The 17,797-nt window shown below is 50.6% G+C and overlaps 1 protein-coding gene across 1 annotated transcript in view; it reads left to right on the top strand.

Annotated features, from left to right (window-relative positions):
- Window positions 1-17,797, top strand: part of LOC122382168 (cubilin-like) — a 52,455-nt gene that overhangs the window by 25,717 nt on the left and 8,941 nt on the right. Inside the window, exons 41-55 of the mRNA XM_043367146.1 lie at window positions 9-173; window positions 500-684; window positions 8,596-8,945; window positions 9,802-9,983; window positions 10,264-10,464; window positions 10,795-10,938; window positions 11,239-11,432; window positions 11,654-11,843; window positions 12,573-12,761; window positions 12,947-13,041; window positions 13,235-13,405; window positions 16,365-16,578; window positions 16,773-16,957; window positions 17,252-17,395; window positions 17,567-17,735. Coding sequence (XP_043223081.1) covers window positions 9-173; window positions 500-684; window positions 8,596-8,945; window positions 9,802-9,983; window positions 10,264-10,464; window positions 10,795-10,938; window positions 11,239-11,432; window positions 11,654-11,843; window positions 12,573-12,761; window positions 12,947-13,041; window positions 13,235-13,405; window positions 16,365-16,578; window positions 16,773-16,957; window positions 17,252-17,395; window positions 17,567-17,735 — 2,778 coding nt within the window. The remainder of the gene's footprint in view (window positions 1-8; window positions 174-499; window positions 685-8,595; window positions 8,946-9,801; window positions 9,984-10,263; window positions 10,465-10,794; window positions 10,939-11,238; window positions 11,433-11,653; window positions 11,844-12,572; window positions 12,762-12,946; window positions 13,042-13,234; window positions 13,406-16,364; window positions 16,579-16,772; window positions 16,958-17,251; window positions 17,396-17,566; window positions 17,736-17,797) is intronic.

Below are 17,797 nucleotides of genomic sequence, written 5' to 3' on the forward strand. Positions count from 1 at the left end.
GTCCGCAGGGTACCAGGGCCTGGCCGACTGGAGGCCGCTCTCCACGCTGTGCCACCGCTCCGACAGGAACACTGTTCTGACGTCCAGCGGCAGTCAGATGCAGCTGGCCTTCTTCAGGGAGCGCTTCTACCACCGCAGGAGCACGGCCGGATTCAACGTCACGCTCGACACCGGTCAGTCCTCGCTCCAGATCGCTACGGAAGCATTCGATGTGCTTCGTTGAGCTTTTGAGACCTTAAAGACATACGTATTCTCCAAATACTGAAGGGCGGAGTCTTTACAACATTGATTGCATAATTGGAGCTGCGATATGTTTTGTATGTGCTTATGGGATTAGAGATGGTATTAGTAAGATCAATATTTTGGTGCACCGTAAACACTACACTGCCGTCTAGGAGAATTTGCTTGATTTAAAAAAAAATGCTTAACGATTGACTTAATTATGAGAAGCAGTGCGCTGGCTTGTTACATTAACATCAACCTGTACCTAACTCGGCAGTTTGCGGCGGCTTCCTGCGCGCTCCGAACGGTGTCATCCAGAGTCCGGGGTACCCGGCGCGCGCCAACGGCACACTGACCTGCGAGTGGACGGTGCTGGTGCCGATCGGCAACCAGATCCAGGTCCGGCTGACCCAGCTCGACATCCCCGGAGATCCGAGCACCTGCGAACACGGATACGTCGTGGTGAGCAGTCCGGCGCGACAGCGTCGCCTTAGCATAATTACATCGTAATATTATAGACGCACTTATGTAATGGCAGGAATAGTTCATCATCACAGCAAGGCTTCTCCAGTGTTCCAATGACCGGCCGCGGGGTCAGACGCGCCCGGCCTCGCTCCGCCCGACCGCTGTGACCCCGTGACCTTGACCGGTGTCAGTGCGCCCAGAGCCCGGCTCAGGGATAGGTGCCGAGTAGTTTGTGCGGCGCAGCAGTGGGTGTGTTAGTGTCGTTCCTGTCCAGTCCAGTAAGGCGAAAGTGAGAGAATATGTCTGTTTTGGGAGAAATGAAGACGACGCTACTTGCAATGCTGGAAGACAGCGAAGTAAGAGCGACGCTGCGAGGCTTGTTCGGGATTGAAGAGAAGGAGAAGGAGATCAAGGAACTGAAGCAAGAGGTAGCGGCCCAAAAAGTTCTGATCACTGAGCAGAACGACAGGCTGGCCGAGCTCGAGCAGTACTCGCGGCGTAACTGCTTAAACTTCACCGGCATCCCCGAAGCCCGCGACGAGAATGCGGTTCAGCTGGCGATCGACGTCGCCAAGATGGCCAACGTCAAGCTGGACAGGGTCGACATCGACCGAGCTCATCGTGTGGGCAGGCCCCGGGCGTCCGCCCCGGGCCAGGCTCCCCACCTCCTCGTCCACTGATCGTGAAGTACGTGTCGTACCTGAAACGGGAGGCCGTCTGGTTTGGACGGAAGGAGCTCAGAGGCGCAAAACCGCCACGGGGCTCCAGCTTGACGGAGGGGGTCATGAAAAACGTATTTATTCAAGAGAATCTGACGAAGAGGAACCAAGAAATAATGTACCAGGCAAGGCAGCTGAAGCGTCAAGGTAAACTGTGGGCCGTCTGGTCTGATGGATGTGTCCTCAAGGTCAAAAAGTCCCAGCAGTCGGCGACGGTTCGTCTCAGCTCCAAGGAGGACCTGCGTCAGTTCGAGTAGAGCCGGCACTATCTGGCTTGGCCCGGTGCTGTGTGCTCCCGTGCCTGCCGGTGCTGCCGCCGTCGCCGCCGATCGGACCGTCCACCGCTGCATCGTCTGGTGGTGACCGGACTGTCGGCTGCTGCTGCTGCTGCTGGGATCGGTGCGCCCGCTGTTGCCGCGTCTATGGTATGTACAGTGACTACAGTGTAGGCGGGGCCATCGACTGTTTAGGACCAGATGGAGCCTATAAGCGGCAAGTTTTGGCGCATGATCATGCACACCCTACCTGTCCTTCCCTGAAAAGTCATCTTTTCCTTCTGTCTTCCTGAGGTGAATGAGGGGGGCGGCCGAGGGTCTCGCCATCGAGACACTTGGTTTGAACTCGCTTCCCGTGTCTCGCCATCGAGATGCGGGTGCGAAACTCCTCTCATTCAAAGGGTGCCAACAGTCGGCTCCGGCTAACCTTGCCATCAAGGCGCCGGAGTACCACAAATCATAGATATGTCTGTATTCAGTGTCCTCGCCATCGAGGGGCTGAATCGGACAGCGGCTGGCACCTTCCTCACCATCCTTATCCTTTCCCATTCCTATGGCTCTTTTTGGCAGTGACCGAACCGTCGGTTACGGGCGGGTGCGAGCTCGTGCCTTCGTTACTGCCGGGACCATCGCCGACGCTTCCGACCGGGGCTACTTAGTGGATGTATTGCTATTACTTTTATTGCTGTTATCATTATTATTATTGTGTGTGTGCTTGTGTGTTCTGAGGAATACTCTCTACATTTCCCTCCTCACCTCGTTTACTACTGTTTGTCTTGTTTGACCAGGCCTCCTTGCTGGGTTATGATATACTTACCCCGTTTACATGAGTCATTCAGCCTAAACGGAAATATCCGATTAGCCAGGGAACGGAAAAATGCGTTTCGGTGGCCCCGTTTACATGAGCCTTATCGGAAAAATCCGTTCCGGAACGGATAATTCCCTTTACGCCGGCAGCCCGAAAAATACGGATATTTTGCGCATTTTTACATGTCTGGCGCAGCTCCTATCAAGCATTATTTGTGCTTGTTTTAGGCTTAATTTACTTGATTCTTTTAAGTTTTGTATGTAGAATTGGAAATAATCATGGCACAAGCCATTATTTTACTTGTGTGCTGTAAAAGAAGCGTGATTAACTGTCAGAAAGCAAGAAAACAATTGAGGTCTTGGACAACATTGAAGAGCACATCTATATTGAAAGTCTTTTTGGTTTCAGAAAAAGGCTAAGACAGCTCATAATAGTCATAGCTAATCATGATGGACCTCCTGTAAGTTGACAAAATGAAAATGCATGAAAGGATGTGAAGGATGGTGCCACACTTCAGAAAACATTGGTATGAAAGTGGGTGGTGCGGGATTGTGTATACATTTTTGGTTGACACATTTGAAGCACTTGAATATTCCAGCATTTTATTTTCATTTTTTGCTTTTAGCTGCTCAGTTCTTCAAAGACAGGGGTCAGATCAGTACTAGGTGAATTGTGTAGTAGATGTAACCTGTGCTGTGCATTGCTTGACTGTCGGGTGCAACACAGTATCCATCAGTTCCATGTGTTTTAGTCATAACAGAAATTACATCTACTCACCACCAAACTTTGAGACACTATCAGTGCAATTTTCAAAATGCATAGAATAATCCACTCTCAATCACACCAGGTAAGATGTGAAGATGAAGTCCGAGTGGTACCTATGTGGTTTGGTAGGTTGGTTGACCTTGTAGATTGGTAGGAAGTAGTTTGGTATAATAGGTTGTAGGCATGTAGGTGTGTTTGTAGGATGGTAGGTTGAAAGTTAGGTTGGTAGGTAAGGTTAGGTATGATTCTACAAATTCCACCAAACTTGCCAGCTACCTGCTTCCACCATCCGAGATTAACCAAACTTTCAGAGACCTTCCCACCACTGAAGAATCTACTTCTTTGGAACAATTATTTAAGAACATTTAAATATTGGTGGGGGGGGGGGGGGGCAGATGGCAGTGTCACTGAGTAAATTTGGCTGTGTGTCTTGTGTATATTTTGGCATGCAGCCAAGTTCCTGTCCCAACCAGCCTGCGTGCCCTGCCGTCTGGTGGCTGTTCGCTGAAGCATAAGTTATCTGAATCACTGCTAGGAAGTTTGAAGTACCTAGGTAGAGAAAATTTTTGGGAGCATGTACTAAAGCAAAATAAATCAAGCATCATATCCAGTGTACCAAGCACTAAATGGCACTACCATGCTGTTCCAAGTGGCTATAGGGAGCGACTGGCTGGGAAGGCTATGTTGGTTGCCCTGGAATTGAACCCTGATTGTTGAATCTAAGAAATAAGGAAATTACCCCTAAACTAGAATGCTTCCCTTTTGAAGCATAGGACGTTCCTCTCAACAATTATGTAGGTACTTCATGAATCTGCCACAATGGCGCGAAATCAGGGGCAAAAAGTGGATTTCATTGTCATTAGACCTACCATTCAACTTAAATATATATTTTGATGTGTAAACTAAAAAATTTCATCTGTAAAACATGCATATTCATGTCATTTTCTGCTAGATGCGCAAAAAATCCGTTTAGGCCTGACGTCCTAAACGGATATTTCCCATTAATTCATCGGATATTTCCGTTCCGCGTAATCGTCATTTTTGCGCGCCCAAACCAGTTTACATGAGTCGAAACTTGCGCACTTTTCGCTAAACGGAAATATCCGTTCTAAACGTCATTTTCGCTGACTCATGTAAACGGGGTAACTATCTTGGCAAATTATCTTTGCTTGTTTAGTTCTGTACCCGACAACCTACTTAACCGTATTGTACAGTGTTGAATATTTTGCACGGATTTCATCATGCCAGATTTACGATTATCTGATTTTGTGGTCAACTGCTGGTTGCTCTTTTATCGTTTTTATTTAATTACTCTTGATTTACGTCTATCGCGTTTTCTGAACACTTATCGTCTATAACAGGACACCCACTGCTGTGCCGCCGCCGACACCTAACGAGCTCCCCTTCTGTGTCTTCCTTGGGCTCCGTCCACGGGGCGGCCTCTGTCGGCTCAGCCACGTCGCCATCACGCCAGTCCACATCACCCAAAGTGCAGGGCTCAGACAACACTCAGCTTAACATCTGTCACGTGAATATAAACTCTGTCACATCTCGCTGCCGACTTGACGAACTTTCCCATTTTTCCTCACTTAACGACATTGACATATTATGCCTATCAGAGACAAAACTAGACGATCAAGTTCATCCTTCCCTCTTCACTCTTGACAATTTCCACGACCCATTGACGAGACACAGAGACAGGAAGGGAGGGGGTGTCGCCATCTATGTGCGTAATAATATAGCTGTTAAACGACTTAACCACTTAGAACTTGAAGGCATCGAGTGGATATGGTGCCTAATCAAAACAAAAACATGTACATTAATAATATGCGCTGTTTACATACCACCAAAATTTACATCAAATCAACATTCCGCATTTCTTGAAAAATTGGGCGAAAGCTTTGCGCTCGCGCAAGTATATTCCCCCGACAATACACTTATTTTGGGAGACTTTAACGCCGGAAACACTTTCCTCAATCCTATATTCAAAAATCACAGCCCAGTCACCCCTTTCGAAACTGCTCTCCACGATGAAATTTTTTCATTGAATCTCAAGCAGCTCATAAGTGAACCAACACGATATACAGAAGACAACAAGGTTGCAAACCTAAGAGATATTTTACTTGTTTCAAACGATAGTCTGGTTCGCGAGAGCGGTACTCTTTCTAGTTTTTCAAACATAGATCACCTACCAATATTTGCATCGATTGAGATAGGCAAGGCCGCGACGACTAGACAAACAACACAAATATGGGACTACAGACACATGGATTCGGACAAACTTGTCGCATTGCTAATGGAGACGGACTGGGACAGCCTAATGAACTGTGACGTAGACGAAGCAACAGACAATTTCACACAGACCTTGCTCACTGCCGCCATGGAATCAATTCCTATCCGAACAATAACAAAGAAAAACAGTGACAAACCATGGCTCACATCTGAACTAAAACGGCAGATACGTAAAAGAGACAGACTATTTCACGCAGCCAAGAAGAGTAACACCGAACTGGATTGGAAGCGTTGGAAACAACAACGAAACTGTACCACATACACTAACCAAAAACTAAAAGATGCTTACATTCAAACACAGGTCATGAAACTGCTGAAATCGAAAAAAGACCCACATATCTATCACGCAATTCTTAAAGATCTAATGGGAAGGAGAAACAATCGAAGCATGCCTCCACTCATCGAACAAGACGGTACACCACTGACTGACGACATTGACAAAGCGACTACACTCAACAAACATTTTGCCGCTCAGACACGACTCGACATACATGACAAACCAATGCCTCCTATTAGCCCCCCGGGACCTCACGTCCCCACGCTAGCAGAGGTCCGAGTTACTGAGCCTGAAGTTCTTAACATTCTTAATCGCCTGGACTCAAACAAATCCTCGGGTCCAGATAAAATTCCAGCTAAACTGTTGAAAATGTGTGCCATGATAATCGCCAAACCACTAACAATCCTCTTCAACAAATCATTACAATCAGGGGTATTTCCGGAATCTTGGAAAAAAGCATGTGTCATACCCATTTTCAAGAAAAAAGGATCTAGCTCAGACCCGGGAAACTATCGTCCAATAAGCCTCCTTCCAAATGTATCCAAAATCTTAGAAAAATTGGTATTTAACAAAATCTACAAACATATAACTGAAAATGAACTTATATCCGATAAGCAAAGCGGATATCGTCCAAATCACAGTACAGATATACAACTTGTATACCTTACCCACCAATTATTTTCAGCACTAAACAAAAAAGAAAATTTCACAGCCGTCTTTCTCGATATTTCAAAATATTTTGATAAAATATGGCACAAAGGTTTACTTAAAAAATGTGAAATACAATACAACATAACAGGAAACGTCTTGGAATGGACAAAGTCATACTTGAGCAAACGGACGCAAGTAGTAAGAGTAGGAGACAGTTTTTCTCCGCCGGAACAAATTTCGTCAGGCTGCCCACAAGGTTCAGTGCTCGGGCCTCTGCTGGCTATTATGTATCTTAACGACCTGTCAAAAGTCACGCAGCACGAAGCACTTTTTTACGCCGACGACACTTCCTTATATTCATCACATCCACATGACAGCCAGGACCATAGAACGACGATACAAAAAGACTTGGACGACATAGGACGTTACGGAGACGACTGGGCAATCACCTTCAATGCACAGAAAACTATACAATTGACATTTTCCAACGTACATGACAACCAAGACTTCAAGCTACATTTTAAAGGGCAAGACATTCCCACTACGAGTTGCCACAAGCATCTCGGACTCACTCTTTCGACTGATCTTTGTTTTCACCAACATGTTAATAGCATTGTCCGTACAATTAATTCATTACTTGGACCTATCTACCCTATAGCCAAATTTCTCACTAGGCCTATGCTCAGCGACATCTACACAACATACATAAGACCTTATTTTGACTACTGTGACATCATTTACGACGGCAACTTGACAATCAAAGACAAAATCCGCCTCCAGAGACTTCAAAATCGATGTGCAAGACTCGTTACTGGAGCACTATACAGATCACCGACAGACGCACTTTTGAATGACTTAGGGTGGGAAAGACTGGAAACGAGACGACTCATTCACAGACTCATTTTCTTTCATAGACTTTATAATAACAATCCTCCCTTACCTACATATATCACCAACATTTTGACTGACACAAGACAGGGTGCTACAGGACTTCAACTTAGAAACGCCACCCTACTATCGCTTCCCCCGATTAGACTCACATCCTTCCACCGATCCTTTATCCCAGCAACTATCAGGCAGTGGAATCTTCTTCCTGCTGCTATGCGTGCCATTCAATCCCGCTCTGATTTCTCTCGTGAAGTCTGGCAGCGATTTGGGACAACAGAACCTCCACTGTCACATTCAGTCGGCACAAAGACAGCAAACACACACCACACTAGACTGCGCATCGGACAAACATTTCTGAACGCACATCAATTCCGAACGCAACACCCAAACGTCCTTACTCCAGCGTGCATTTGCGGTCACCCAAATGAAACAACCACTCACTACATAATGGACTGTCCTCTGTACCAAACAGCCCGATCGCAACTGTTCGGTGTCATGCGGGCTATCGTTCCAAACTTTGATAATCTCTCAGGAAAAAGTAAGCTTGACATCCTTTTATTTAATAGAAACGTCACAAGCATGGTGGGTGTGCATGTGGCTCACCACTTACAAACATACATTCAAAACACCAGGCGATTTACTAACACAACGTAACATTGACACAAGTACGAGTATACACACTCACAGCCACACACCACCTTCCAGCACACAAACTCACATCACTCATCTGAGCCGGCGGTGGCCGCCCTGTGCGCGGGACCGAGCGGGCTTTCCCTATTCCAGTTGGATGCTTCGTGGGTAGTTGGCGGGGTCGGCGTGGTTCTGTCCCGTGCTGGCTGTGTTAGTGGATCCATGATTTATTATCTTGTTAAATTCTGTTGCAATTGTTTAGCTTTGGAGAGGCGCCTCGACTTAAGCGTTAGCTTTTGCGCCGATCCGCCATGTAAACGTGTTTGCATTTGTCAATGAGACAATAAAAATACTTGTGTGTGTGTGTGTTCAACCTTATTGTCACAGGCTGTGAAGTACCAAACGTTGAACATTTTTCTTTTATTCGTCATCCTTCCAACGGGCCGATGTGCCCATTTACAGGAAGGCTCCTGCTCCACCAACCAGCTGACCTTATTCCGCCGCCCCGCTGACCTCCCTCCGACCCGCCCGGCTGGCCGCTCTGACCTCGCCTCGCCGTCCAGCTAACCTCCCTCTGACCCCGACCCCGCTCGCCGCCTGCAGATCCGCAACGGCGACCAGGTGGACTCGCCGTACCTGGGCTCGGGCCGGTTCTGCGGCACCAGCCGGCCGTCGCTGCCCGACACGTCCAGTCACCGGCTGCACGTGAAGCTGGTGCTGACGCCCGGCTCGGACGGCACTGGCGGCCTGCTGCGGCTCACCTACCGCTCGGCGGCTACGTGCGGCGGCCAGCTGGTGCTCAGCGACCAACAGCCGGCGCTCACCATCAGTACGCCCAACTACCCCAACATCCCGCCGGCCTACTCGGCGTGCCAGTGGTCGGCCGTGGCGCCCGCCTCCAGGGCCGTCCAGGTCGACTTCATCGACTCGTTCGACATCACTACGTCGTTCAGGTGGGAGGCCGGGAAGGCGAACGGATGATAGGGGACACAATTATCTCGTGAGAGGCTAGCGGGGAAGGAGGAAAACGAGCGTACAGGCGGAAGGATCCTTGTAGAGTTAAAAAAGGAGCGCTTGTAGAGTTAAACAGTAAGCACCATATCCAGTGAACCAAGCGCTAACCGGAGCTCTCACGCTGTTCCAAGCGGCCATGGATCGACAAGGCTACGTGTCTTGCCCAAGAGGCAAGATGGCTGAATCTAGAGGTATGGAGTTAACCCTGACCGGACTGCTCCCGTTCATTAGCTCGGGCTTGACGCGTGGTGAATGATGTAGTGACAGGCGACAGCCCTTCGCAAGTACAAGGCAGTTACGAGTGCTACATTAGAATACCTTTTGGGCTTTTAGCATGGTACGGCGGTTGATTGGGACTGATTTTTAGTATAATTTTTAACCGGAGCTTGTGAACGATTCGCGAGCGCCGAGCATGCTCATCGACTAGAAGAGCTATGACTAGAGTGACTTTAACTAGCATGCCTTAGACTGGCTGTTGACTAGATTATGTGTACCCTATATTTAGCATAGCTTTAGCCATCGACTAACGACGACGAGTTAGGTCGGGTGCCTCGCCATGGGTTTCGATTTAAATGTCTCATATCCTGATTAACTGTGTCTGTAATTTCTATTTCGGCATTACTGTTCATATATTTATAGAACTGCGCTTCATAGAAATTCATAGCTCATATGTTCATACCTTCATCGATGTTCGCAGAACTGTGTTCATAGGAGATTATGTCCTGCACTGAAGCTGTTGACGAAGAGCATTTTCCCTGAGTTTATTGTAAGTGGAGCTCCCCGTGCACCCATCAGATGTCGACAGGCCTATGTGGAGGTGCGGGACGGCGGCACCATGATGGCCGAGCGTATCGGTCGGCGCTACTGCTCCGACCGGCTGCCGCCCACCATCGTCACCACCGGCAACGCGGCGCTCATCAACTATTACACCAACACCAGCGAGCCGCGCGGCGGCTTCCGCGCCCGCGTCGCCATCGGTGGGTAACTACTGGCTGGAGGACCCCGCGAACGAGTCAACGAAAGAGTCACAGGAAGGATCGGGGAGGAAATGAAACATCATGCAACAAAGAGACCTAACGTATATTACTTGTCCAGTCAGCCCGGACTCAGAGGAGTAGGTCGTGTAGGTTTGTATTTGCCGACAGCTGCAGCCTATGTGACAGCATGTAGGCTTACATTCGCGACATTCACATGTTCAGCACTTGCTACGCAGTGAAAGGTGTGCTGTAGATGTCGCATCACGACCTTTTGCCACAGCCACATGTGGCGGTACGTTCCGCGGCCGGAGGGGCACCCTGAACGTGCTGAACGGTCAGTACGAGACCAACATGAACTGCAGCTACCACATCCTGGGACCGGAGGGCCACTCGATGCGCGTCTGGTTCCCCACCATGGACATGGAAGAGAGTCCCAACTGCACCAGCGACTACGTGCAAGTGCGCGACTTCAACAGCACAGGTAGTGTAGTGAGTGAGTGAGTGAGTGAGTGAGTGAGTGAGTGAGTGAGTGAGTGAGTGAGTGAGTGAGGTGAGGTGAGGTTAGGTGAGTGAGTGAGTGAGTGAGTGAGTGAGTGAGGGAGTGAGTGAGTGAGTGAGGGAGTGGTGAGTGAGTCAGTGGGTGAGTGAGTGAGTGAGTGAGTGAGCAAAGAACAACGAGAGAAGAGAGATATATAGGGAGGGGAGGGATAGAGTGAGAGTGAAATATTCCCACTCCCTACAGATGTTCTAACCAGCACTGACGTTCCACCGGTACCGCCGGGGTCCTGACTCGCTGACGACTATCTCTCAGGAGAGGTGCTGGCGCGGTACTGCGGCAGCCGCAGGGTCCGCGCCGTCACCAGTTCGGCCAACTCTGTGTTCATCACCGTGGTCACTGACGGACAGCGCACGCAGAATCGCGGCTTCGTGCTCAAGTTCCGCGCCAGTCTGGACGGTCAGTGCTCCAAGATCCAATTCAGTTTGTTAATGAAACAAACCGGTCGCGCCTGGTTACTCATCTCGGACTAATATATCAGAAATAACATCTGCAATGAAAGTCATAGAACGATTCCTAAATTATCTACCAACCTACATGCTCTCTTCAGTAAACCTAAAACATTCACACGTCTACAAAAACTGTAGAAGATTTTGGACTGCAGCAAGTCCGGAGCCGAGGGCCTCTGATAGCTGACCTCAGCGCCTCTGACTGTGCAGCCCAAGTGCTGCAGCTGACCTCTCATGGCTACACCCTCAGGCTGCGGTGGCTGGTTGCAGGCCTCTTCCGGCGTGATCGAGAGCCCGGGCTACCCCCACGGGGTGCCGCGCCGTCGCCGGTGCATCTGGCGAATCTACGCTCCGGCCGGCCGCCGAATCAAGCTCTCCACCACCGACTGGCAGCTGCCAGCGAACGCGCGCAACAGAGTCGGCAACTGCCGCACAGGGCTCTTCGTGAGTGATGGTGCTGAGGCGGACACCGGGCAGGGTCGCTCGGAGGACAGGACACTCGGAGGCACGCAGTGGCCTGAGGAAGGCCACCTAGTGGCAACACGACCAAGAGCATTGCTTATTGACTTGGAGAAGTATCCTTGTTCGATGAGCACGTTGTTCTTGTGTATTCATGTTGTTCATGTTGTTCTTGTTCTTCACGTTTTCTCTTCTGTCCCTCCCAGGCTGTTGACGGCTTTTCGAACGGTTCTCCCCACCTGAATTTCACCGACACGGACTATGTCTACTGCGGCGACTCGGCGCCGCCAGCCATCAGCTCCAGCGGCAACCAGCTGGCGCTGGTGTTCATTTCACGCGTGGGCAGCGGCGCAGCGCGCGGATTCCAGATTCAGTACACCACCGACGAGCCGGCACGTGAGTTGGGGGCGGGGACTGGCCGTCAGTGAGTCGAGAGAGACAGGGCTGACTGTCTTTGAGCCGGGAGAGTTAGCAGCTGTTCGTGGGTCGGGGGGGGGGAGACTGGCGGCTGTCTATCCGTGAGTCGGGGGAGACTGTCGACTGTCTATCCGTGAGTCGGGGGAGACTGACGACTGTCTATCCGTGAGTCGGGGGAGACTGACGACTGTCTATCCGTGAGTCGGCGGAGACTGACGGCTGTCCTTGAGTCGGAGAGAACTGGATTGCAGCTGCCTCTGAGTCGGGGAGATTGGTGGCTGTTCGTGAGTCCGGGGAGACTGGTGGACCCAGCTGTTTCTGCTAATCTGTCGGTATAGCCTGCTCCATTCGTGTGACCGCCCATCTCCGTTCCGTGCTTCTATCCTCAGGATTCTGAAATCCTTCTCCTCCACGCCGCAACCCCCTTCCGGGCTGGACAGGCAACTTTATCTCATGCGGGCTGCTCCCTTGGAGCGGCACCGCTGCTCCCGAGGGAGCGCACCCCGTAGCCGGGTGCAGTGAGTGCCTTGGGGCTGGGTGGCCTGTCCTCTGGACGGGCTCAGCCCCGGCGACTCACTAGGGTGCCTGCCCAGACCAATGTCTCCCCCTATATCCTATTATCCTCCCGGCTCTGAAATGGTCTCATTGGACCGAAAGGGCCTAACCCAACAAAACAAACAAAAGTGTGACCGCTCCCCCTTCCGTCAGTGTGCGGCGGCGAGGTGACGAGCGCTGCCGGCTGGCTGGCGTCGCCCCTGTTCCCGCGGCCGTTCGCCGGCTCGGCCGAGTGCCGGTGGCACCTGACGCTCTCGGACGCCGCCAACGCCACCGCTCTCGTCACGTTCAACGCCTTCTCTCTTAATGACTGTTCCGCGTCGCGCATCACGGCCGAGCCAGGTGAGCAGTCAGCACAGGGCGACTCAGGCGAGAAAGGTGTACCAAGGCGGGCGCATTGTAAATCCTGACGAAATAATGTGAAAACGGCCTTAAACTTTTAATAATGAACACTTAACACATAATGCTTGTAAAAAGATAATAAATATGTACTGATGACAGTAATATGAGTGACTGCTTTCTTTCAGACTATCTTCAATATGAAACGGAAAAGGTGTGCGGAAATGCAACCATTCCTCCGCCTCTGCATATTCCATTCACCGACTTCACGCTAACGTATCGGGTAAGTTGAACTACGACTCATCGGACTATGGATAGATGCTTTGCATCAGCTCTGTCTTACGAAGGACAAATATATTTTCTGTGATAACGCTGCGGTAGCTTTGCGCCTGAATCGTTCCTGTGCACTGTGTTTTCATGTTGAATGGACACGAGTACCGCGCCACTGATGCCTGCTATTATGGCGCCATTCTCAGACGCAGGGTGGTTACTGGCCGACGCACTTTAACCTGACGTACTCGGTGAGGCCGTGCGGCGGCGTGGTGACTGGTCCCGGAGTTCAGCTCTTCTCGCCTGGCTACCCGGACAACTATCCCAACAGCATGGACTGCGCCTGGCTGGTCACCTTCGAGGACGGCTCCGCCCGGGTGGGTCCTCACTTCTCTGCTCTCTGCTATCACTGAATAGGTATTAGCATTCGCAGGATATATGTTCAGATGAAAAGGTGATAAAATTGGTGGTCGATTAGGTCGATATAAGCAAAACCACTCCGTAAACCCAGGAAAGGACTGATCTGTGTACGGAGAGTTCACATGCACCATCGCCGATCCTTTAGCGAAATGCGCTGTCGCAATTGTTTTCTATCAATTATTGCGACAGTGTCGCATAGTTTATCTGAGAACTGCATTATGACACATATGCTACCAGTACCACGCGGCCACTTCACTCCGGTACAGCCTACCAACACTCACCGTACTGCGGCACAGCCTACCAACAGTCACTGTTCTGCGGCACAGCCTACCAGCAGTCACTGCATGACTGCGGCACAGCATACCAACGCAGGCACTGTACTGCAGCACAGCCTACCAGCAGTCACTGTGCTGCGGCACAGCCTACCAACGCAGGTACTGTACTGCGGCACAGCCTACCAGCAGGCACTGCACAGCGGTACAGCCAGGCATCGGTAGGATTGTGATTGCAGGATTGCAAAATCCTGATTGCATTCCTTTTTGGTGGATTGCACCTGGATTTGAAATCCATTCCAAAAAACAGGATTTGATTGCGGATTGGATTGCATCATACTTCCAATTTTTGCAATCCAATCCGGATTGTGTTTGATTAGTGCTTTGAAATGGTTTGTTGTGATTGAAAATTATGAGATCGGCTTCATCGGCTTAATGTACTTTGCTATCAAGGGCTTTACATCGAAACTTGAAATAATTTAAACGCTTTTAATTTAAACGCTCAAAATAATATATGCTGATGTAGGTACTACATAGGAAGGGCAAAATTACGTATTTGAGGGCGAGTTTTAAAAATATAAAACACTGGTTGGGTAGAGGTTTAAATGTGGGGGTGTTTGAGGCAAAAAATATTTCCCATAAAATACCTGTGCCTTAGATAGCAATTACTCGCAAGACACTCCAGAAGTTTTGAGACTTTTTCAGTAGAGACAGTTGTCTGTTTCAGAGAAGCATGAAACTTGTATGACTCTCGAAATGGAACCTCCCGAGTCCAATGCACCTGCTTTAGCGCTCCTGTCACTGCCTGAAGGCCTGCTGATAGGCCTTCAAAGTGAAGGTGCCCAGGGCCTCTGTCACAGCCTCACTCATCTCCTCCACATCCTCCGAAAGACGGCCCCTGAGCTTCCCTGTCAGTCTGTGGAACATCCAGAAGTCACGGGGGCCAGATCAGGACAGTGGGAAGGGTTACGGACGGTTTTGACGCACATCTGTGTCAGATAGTTCGTCTCCATGGTGGACTTGTGGGTGTGTGCGCTGTCCTGGTGCATGAGCCCCTGGCCACAGTTGAAGAGTTGCGACCTCTTGCGGTGAAATCTCTTTCTCAACTCCCTCAGAACCTTTACGAATCATTCCTTGTTGACCATCTGGCCGTGTAGGGGACCCAGGTTATGAAGTTCTTGCCTTTTTGTTCTAAGTAAGGGATTAATTTGAGCTTCCCAGTGGACCTGCGCCGCTGTCTTTATTGGGTCTGAAGGAGTCAGTGTGCTTTCATTGGACCTTCTGTCTCTTGGTCTCGTGATGGTAAAAATACATCCAGCTTTCGTCTCAAGTCACTTGAAAGTCAATTTGCTATGTTTCTCGGGCATTTTTGCCAAGCTAATCCCAAAATTTTATTTCACAGCGACCCTCCAAGTTGTCTTCACATGAACAACCTGACTGTGCTCTACACTGGTCACTGTGACAAGCCGCGTGCGACTTGCCATGTTCAGGGTGACACCGTTGCCGTCTTTTGCAACGTAGAAAAACAAAATTACGCAAGTACGTTTATAACAACTGTGGTAAGGACTTGTGAGAACAACAAGTATCTAGCACTGTTCATATGGATTTTACGAGGCCAGTCTCAAAACTTCTGGAGTGGACGACGCCTACTAGAAATGGGTGATTTGGGGATGGAGGCACGGCCCTTGCCCTCCTCCCTCCCCCAGATCCACTAGTGCATATAATAATACAACAGGATTGCAAAAAAGGATTGCGGATTTGATCACAATCCAAGTGAAAAAAGGGGATTGCGGGTAGGAATGCAATCCACTTCGGCACTAGGAATGTGGATTGGGAATGCAATCCTTTCAAAAAGGATTTTACCGATGCCTGGGTACAGCCTACCAGCGCAGGCACTGTACTGCAGCACAGCCTACCAGCAGTCACTGCACTGCGGCACAGCATACCAACGCAGGCACTGTACTGCAGCACAGCCTACCAGCAGTCACTGTGCTGCGGCACAGCATACCAACGCAGGCACTGTACTGCAGCACAGCCTACCAGCAGTCACTGCACTGCGGCACAGCATACCAACGCAGGCACTGTACTGCAGCACAGCCCACCAGCAGTCACTGCACTGCGGCACAGCATACCAACGCAGGCACTGTACTGCAGCACAGCCTACCAGCAGTCACTGTGCTGCGGCACAGCCTACCAACGCAGGTACTGTACTGCGGCACAGCCTACCAGCAGGCACTGCACAGCGGTACAGCCTACCAGCGCAGGCACTGTACTGCAGCACAGCCTACCAGCGCAGGCACTGTACTGCGGCACAGCCTACCAGCGCAGTCACTGCACTGCGGCACAGCCTACCAACACTCACCGTACTGCGGCACAGCCTACCAGCGCAGTCACTGCACTGCGGCACAGTCTACCAACGCAGGCACTGTACTGCGGCACAGCCTACCAGCGCAGTCACTGCACTGCGGCACAGTCTGCCAACGCAGTATCTGTACAGCGGTACAGCCTACCAGTGCAGGCATTTTCCACCGGTCGCCGTCACACATCCCATTCATCACAAACACCCTGCCTAATTTGTATCTGTATGCGCTGCCGTGCCTTTCTTTGTGCGTACCGTCTGAGCCGTGTCTGTGCACGCCGGCAGGTGCGGTTCTCGTGGTATGAGCTGGGCCCCGGTGATTACATCTCAGTGCTGAACGGGCCGGGTTCGACGGCGCCGCAGCTGGCCCGGCTGACGGGCAGCCACCCGGCTGGTGGTGAGCCGGTGGTGATGCACGGCCAGAGCCGCTACATGCTGGTGGTGTTCCACAGCGACGGCTCCGGCCAGCACCGCGGCTTCCTGGCCGAGACCGAGTCAGGTCAGTGGCGCCGCAGACGGCAGACGGGGCGGCGACGGAGCTGATGTCTCGGGGTCGCATCCTGTCGGATGTTGAAGTTGTATAGTACTAACGGCACATTGCTGCCAGTTTCATTACGAGACGAGGCCAGTTCGCGTTGCTCCGGTGTTCCGTTTGTCCCTTGCTGACGAGCTGTCCTCTCGGTGGTTGCGCAGGCTGCGGCGGCGTGTACCACACCACGCACGGTGCGGTGACGTCGCCCGGTTTTCCGTCCGACTACTTACCCTCGTCCGAGTGCGAGTGGGAGGTGCGCGCCCAGCCCGGGTTCCGGCTGCAGCTCACCTTCACAAACACCTTCGACATGGAGACCAGCGACGACTGCCAGAACGACTTTGTGGAGGTCAGCCGCGCCCTTTATAGGCGACTAGGACACCAGTTATATTACAGAACATATAACATTCCACTTATTTTACTTTTACTTCAGTTTCTCTTTCGTAAAAGAGGAATAACTTTCTGGATTCTGCGGTCTACCCGTTTCTTTTGCAATTTAACTCGTATGGCATTTGTGGACTGTTTCCATTTTAACATGCTTTCCTCACACGTCGGCTTGGATTTGTTTGTATTTTGCTGCTGTTGTTGTCAAGCATGTGCCTGGCGCCCGGTGTCTTACACGAGCTCCAATTGTCATTGGCAGATATGGGAGAAGGTTGATGGTCAGTACCTCAGCATCGGAAAGTTCTGTGGAAAGACCGTGCCTCCTCCGATTCTCAGCACCAGAAACGAAGTCAAAATAAGGTTCAAGTCCGACGCCAATGAACATAACGGAAACGGATTCCGGGTTAGTATATCGATAACGACGGCAGTTAGAATGATCAGAGCTGGAGGAAAACCAGACCGATCTTGTACGGTTGGAAGGTCTAGTGCGTGGGGAGCACTGGGACTATTGTGTGTACAAATAAATGTCCTTATCTGCGTTCTCACCTTCTCATCAGTCAGATTTGTTTTCCAGTTGGGCTGGAGCACCTTGTGCGGAGAGGACTTCAACTCCACCAGCGGGTCCTTCCGCTCGCCCAACTACCCGCAAAACTACCCAGACTACCTCAACTGTGTGTACCGTATCATGGCCCGGCCCGGGGACTACGTCGATCTGAGCTTCGTCGACCAGTTCATGATCGAAGGTAGGCGAGCGTCCACAAGGCAACATCTGATTAAAACGATTAATTTATTTCGTGAGTTGAGA

Source organism: Amphibalanus amphitrite, unplaced genomic scaffold (assembly GCF_019059575.1).
Source record: "Amphibalanus amphitrite isolate SeventyFive unplaced genomic scaffold, NRLGWU_Aamphi_draft 000134F_arrow, whole genome shotgun sequence".
Taxonomy (NCBI): domain Eukaryota; kingdom Metazoa; phylum Arthropoda; class Thecostraca; order Balanomorpha; family Balanidae; genus Amphibalanus; species Amphibalanus amphitrite.